This window comes from Eurypyga helias, unplaced genomic scaffold (genome assembly GCF_000690775.1).
Source record: "Eurypyga helias isolate BGI_N326 unplaced genomic scaffold, ASM69077v1 scaffold2475, whole genome shotgun sequence".
Lineage (NCBI taxonomy): Eukaryota > Metazoa > Chordata > Aves > Eurypygiformes > Eurypygidae > Eurypyga > Eurypyga helias.
Window position 1 is genome coordinate 1 of NW_010249363.1, and position 6,197 is coordinate 6,197.

The window sequence follows — 6,197 nt, forward strand, 5'->3', positions numbered from 1 at the left end:
ATCCAGGAACAGCTTCACAGCAGCCGAGGTAAAGAGAGTTAATTCTTTCCTGACTGAATCCTGCACACGTGAGCATGACTAGAGGAAACGTCTCTGTGGCTAATTCTAATCACTCAGTAACTTCACAGCTGGCGCTCGCTGAACACAGTTTGTAGCTCAGACATACTAACGGCTGCCCCATCAGGCTGTACTGAACTAAAGTGTCAAAAATAAGCACCAACTTTTTTTTTTTAAATATTACTCTATTATACTGCTGGTCTTCCAGGCTTGAGGAATGCTAACCACTGTCTGTTCTGTGTGGCCAGCAACAAACTAGTAATAGATTGCTTCCTAATCACTCTCATTAACACCAGACATCACCTACTAGGTGACCCAGTTTGACTTAAGTTTCTCAGGCACAAAATAAAAGCAAAAGAAAAACAACAAACACAGCTCGTAAGTAGAAGAAAAACTCAGAAGGATGAAGGGTACCATCTTGACATCAAAACTGTCCCTACAAACCCAGACAACCAACAGTATGGAATGTGATGTGAGCTTTTCTGGCAACTGTCATCTTTCAAAAGGCACTCATCCTTTCACCGCCCGGCTATGAAGACATTTGCCTTGCTGGAATGTGACTTAATGGTAAAACGACATTATGCTGGAGATGTTAGCAATATCCTGCAGTACTGCTGCAAGCAAACAGTCATTGCCTGTCACTGCATCCAGGCAGCATTATTAGACATTAAGACCAAGATAAGGGGAATATAAAAGACTGTCACAAAAGATAAAGATAAAAAGAATAGGGAAAATGAAGCTGCAGGCTACTATAAGTAGATCACAAGCCAAGCTAAGACTCTCACTAATCCCTGAAAAATGAAGTTCAAAGAGTAGATTCAGTATCATTCCCATTCATCCAGGACTTGTTATCATTCTTAGCCTGCAACTGTGTTTAAGATGATGAATATAATTAACATAAATTTCTGTGTCTGCAAGCAACATCCCAGTGACAACTGCTCCACAAACCTGTAAGAGAAGGAAAGAAAAAAAAAAAACCAACAAAAAGTGACCACCAAGTTCCACAAAATTTAGGTCTGCCTTGAAAGCCAGTTTTGAGAAGGTCCATCTTCCTGAAAAACAATGAGGCAGAGCCAGGAGCCAAGAAACAGGCAGAGGAAACAGCATCAAAACCACAGATAAAAAGGGCTCCAAGAAGAACAAAATAACAAAGGCAGGAGGTACAACGAACAGCAATCCTGCTTTCAATAACTTTATCTGAACTCAAATTACTAACAAGAATATTATTCATAGGTGCTCAAGTAAGAGACAGAAAACAAACTGTCCCATCTAAGACTTCCAGAAAGAAAGAAATCACTGCTTTTTCAGCACTATACTGGCGTGTCACGGATCCTCAAAATCCATTTCCATCGGCATTATCACACAACAAACAGCAATCCTGCTTTCAATAACTTTATCTGAACTCAAATTACTAACAAGAATATTATTCATAGGTGCTCAAGTAAGAGACAGAAAACAAACTGTCCCATCTAAGACTTCCAGAAAGAAAGAAATCACTGCTTTTTCAGCACTATACTGGCGTGTCACGGATCCTCAAAATCCATTTCCATCGGCATTATCAGGTTCCAATGCACAAGTCAAGGTTCTTACAGAAACTAGCCAGAAAAGATACTTTAAATGAAGACATCCCAAAAAAAGGGTGATGGCCTGGATACTTCACATGAATGTCTAATCAGCCATGCACTTTTCTCATTAAAAAGTTAAACCAAAATGCCAGCTTGAAGTGGAGCACTGGCTCTGACACAAAAACAGACTCCCAAACCAAACACTTCACCTATGAAAGAAGCCAAAAAGAATCTACCATACCCTTCTCTGAAATAAATGAAAATTGTATGCAAGAAACCATAGGTGAGACTTACGGCTTGAATGCAGCAGAAGTCATCAGGCAGGTTGTGATCCTAGCACCTTTTAAGGCAAGAGACTATTGGAGGAACTTAGATTTGGTAGTTCTTGCCGTGGCAGTGTTGATACAGCAACCAAAAATGGCAGAAGACCCACATGGCGGATACTCATGTATCTTACGCACTTATGAAGAGACCCCTGCAAGATGCCCATCTGAGAAACTAAGGGTCTTGGTCCACAACATGCCTTAAACTAAAGGATTTTAACTTGACAAAACCAAATAATTTCACCCTGAGCCTTGTAAGCCTTAAGTGATTCATCATCTCTGCAAAGCAAGAGCTTGCTTCCCCAAAACCAGAATGCCCTTTACAATCTCAGTAAAGCAGTGCCTACAGCACTCATTCTCTGTCTGGGTGCTCAGTGGTGTCTCAAAAGAAATTAAAAAGATAAAGCACCAAAACAAGACTTCAGGCTTGTGAGGTAAAACCCTTCTTGTTGTAGAGACACAATAAAGACCTTCGTAGTCTGTGACAACGGCAAGCACAACTGAATGGATCCACCCCATCACATACCCTCCTGGGAGGAAGGAAAAAAGAGAGGATAGAAAGAGGAAAAGCTGCAGACATTAAAAGAGCATAATCTCCAAGCTCCTTCATATCTATATTCTACCAGGCAACCCACTTTCAAAAGCAGACAGAGGAGTCAGCCACAGGCACACCTTTAGCCTTGGCTTGAAAGCCTTTACAGAACTGCAGTGAAGGATTTGAGCAAGGCTTTCAGACAGCGAGGTGGTGCACTGTCCTATATAAGTGCTTTTCAGTCTGACAGATAAAACGAACCTGTATTTGTTCCCACGCTTACTGCAGACAAAAAGGGACATAGATGGCCAGAATTCATCTGCAGAAACACCTTCACTTTCTGATTATGGTGACAGATTTAGAATCACACATGAACAAAATTAGCTTGCACTACCCAAGGAGTCCTAGAAGCATCACCCCCAGTCTCCAGCATCAGAGCTGTTCTAGACTCAAGGAAGTCTGTAGAAGAGACCCAGTCAAACGTATTGAAGAAGCCAAAAGAAAAGACAGTTTAGCTCTTAAAAAGTAAATAAATAAATTTACTTTGTGATCCAAACTTAAGACACTCAAAGAGAGACCTTGAAATTAGAAAGTTAAGCATCTATGAGTTGCCTATAAAAAACCCCCCTATTTTTACCAGTTATGCTGGAAAACTAAAGTGACATCATTCTCCATTCAGATATTCTTACCCCAAAAATACAAGAAGGCTTTTCGTTTTGGCTTATGATTCTGCTAAAGCTAACCTTAAAACCCACTCATATCAATTTATCTGTTAATAACCTAATATTACAATCTGTACATACATTATAAACTGTATGAAATGCTTTCATGCAGACACGACTGCATTTACAGTTGTCAGTTGCATTCAATAAGCAGTAAGATGACAACAGTGACAGGTTAAACACAGGTAGAGCATGTAGAGAGATAACATCTTATTAGACCAAATAACAGTTATAGCTTCTGTCTCCCTCCTCCTCCCCTGTCTGTAAAAGCTGGTATAATAGAAGGATATTATTGATATCTCTAAGAAAAACACTCTAATTCACATTCTTGGACCAAGACTACTGTTACTGCTATCACAAGCTAAATGTTTTTATGAATGAATTCAAATTATATTCTGGAGAAACTTCATGGAGAAAATGAGCTTAAATTTAGAGGCCATATGTACACGAACAGTGCAAAGGGCAAGTTTGACTAGATCATTAGGTAAGTAAAGGTGAAAAAAATACAATAAGATCCCAGAGGAGAAAAAAAAAAAAAAAAGAACTCAGAACCCTACAAAAGATGAGAACCGAGGAAGGCTTGTCTCCCAGGCAGGCTGCACAAGCACAGGGCTCACTCCTTGCCCAGAGCAATACATATAGTAAAACCAACCGGTGTTTAATGCCCTTTACAGCTTTCTTCTGATCTCAAGGAAAATGAAAGAAAAGAGAATATTTACCAATTACATTAACCAGTTTAGAAAGATAAAGCATCAAGGCAATTGCTATGTCTTTTACATTTTAATAAATAAATAAATAAATAAAATCACTGCATCCCAGAAGAAAAGTGTGAGCTGCAGACATCTAGACACAGTAGCAACTCCCTGTCCAACATCAGATCTGGAGAAGCAGGGAAGCCAGAGCATCTAGATCAGGGCAAGAAAGAAATACACAAGAACGCTCAGGTGAGCAAGCAAAGGAGAAGGAACACAGGAGCCAAAAGGAGAAGCATGTACCCCGTATAAGAGATTTTATTGTGAAGTGTCAGCAGCAGAAATCAAATGAGTCATGAGACAAGTTTCAGCTCTAAGGATCCCTGCACAGCAGCTCCCTCTAATCAGCCAGGAGAAATAACGAAGCAGAGAAAGAAAAAGACAGCATGTCTTGAATGTACAAACCAGAATTCAATATGAAACATTCAACTAACAAATTCAGCTGCTGCACAGTAAGAAATAAACACTTTTTTTTGCTCTGTAGGAAATCAAAGTCAACCTTAGCATGGCTGATTGAATTGCTTCCCTGACTGGGTGCTCTTACTGTGTGAATATTATCTGCAGGGGAACACACTTCTCTGCAGGCATTCGCCTGGCTCTGTGAATGAAGAACTTACCATCTTTTCTTTTCCCAGCAGAACAAGCCGCCACAGACAAATCAAATGGAATAATGGAAATAAAGGCCTATGCTTGAGATGCACCTGCCTCACAAAATGGGCACAGCACCCACCATATTTCTGCTCTTCCCGACCAGGAAGCTGCTTGGGAAAAGCTACTAGGCAGTGATGCTTTGGCATTATCTCCCCTCATTTACATCTTACACAAACAGGGCCACAATGACAGGGGAAGGCATTCACTCACCTCATACTTCTGAATATTTAATTGCTAGAGCATGAAATGACAGCTTCACCGAACAACATTCTAAGGGGAAAAAGAGTCTACCACCACTTAAAAAGTCAGAAAGGGATTCCTATCTTGCTTTTCTGGGAATAACTACTGTCACCAGTGTACTTCATAGAGGGACTTCACCCTGACGCAAAGGACATGGAGCTTTAACGTCACGCCATCTCAACTATGTCCCACTGCAGCAAGTCAAGGTGAAAGTTATGATAGTAGCAAAGTTGACAACATCTTCCGCTGGCAGCAGCAACATAAAAGCCTAGATTTTTGAGGAGTTCTCAGCTCCCATCAAACACACCTCTCTGCTACACCACCACCACAGCCTACCTCTGTCACCATGCTCAGAATTGTCCTGTGATTTAATCACAATAATCACAAAAGAGGGGGAAAATTCAGCAAAATACTTAGTACTCAGGGAAAATCACGTATTTTAAAAGGAAGTGAACTGAAGGCAGACGAGAAAGGTCATATTCTCTTGTCTTCTAAAATGGATTTTAACCCAAATTCCTGAGCTTTTGGTCTCCATGCCATCTAAACAATCCATTACTATACTTCCATTTACTGGAAAGTACCTTCAATAATTTGTTTGCCAGGATTACGCTGGATATCACCACAAGTCCAAAAGCAGATGTTGGAGTAAAAAGTTTGTCAGAAGAACCACTCAGAAGGAAATATAGTGGCTTACAGGAGTGCTCTTCTAAAGTCTGGATGCAGAATCATTCCTCACTTAGACGCAACAGGCTGTTTGCTCTCCTTAGAGGAAAACAAGCCTTAACACAGATTCACCATCACCAAATCATTCAAATCACCCAGGAACTTCAGCTAATTTAACAAAGTTGTACAGATAGAGCAAGTAAAAGTAACAGAGTATGTCTGGCTGTCTCCCACAGGCTTAGACCAAAGAACCAAGTCCTGCAAAGGCTCTTAGAGGTTCCTGTTCTGTCCCAAGATTTGAAGGCACTAATAAACACTTGGCTCCTAATCTGTTCCATAGGAGAAAGAAATTCTTTTCTTTATTTAACCAACCTTTTAAATCTGGAAGAGATACCCTGATGTGTTGAATGTAGCTTAAAGCATTCTTAATTTTCATAACAGAAACAACAAGACCCATTTGTAGCAATCTCTGCTCTAATTACTGATTGAATGACTTAACCTGTTCCTGCAGGAAGCCTGAGATGTCTTTGATTGGTGAACAGTAGGAAGCCACAAAGCAGCCTTGTGCTGACAACAGACTCACTCACAAGGGCAAGGCAGCATGCACACTTACTCAAAATCTTCAAATTCCAGATCGTTTCCTTCTACAGATGGGCTTGAGTTCTCTGAAGTGGAAGAAGAAGAGGAGGAAG

At 40.4% G+C, this 6,197-nt stretch overlaps 1 protein-coding gene across 1 annotated transcript in view; it reads right to left on the reverse strand.

The window, feature by feature from the left end:
* Positions 1-6,114: 6,114 nt before the first annotated feature.
* LOC104509385 (activating molecule in BECN1-regulated autophagy protein 1-like) overlaps positions 6,115-6,197 on the reverse strand; it is a 31,824-nt gene continuing 31,741 nt past the window's right edge. The window contains 1 exon segment of the mRNA XM_010151317.1: positions 6,115-6,197. This exon segment is cut by the window's right edge and continues 12 nt beyond it. Within this exon segment, the coding sequence (XP_010149619.1) occupies positions 6,115-6,197 (83 nt within the window).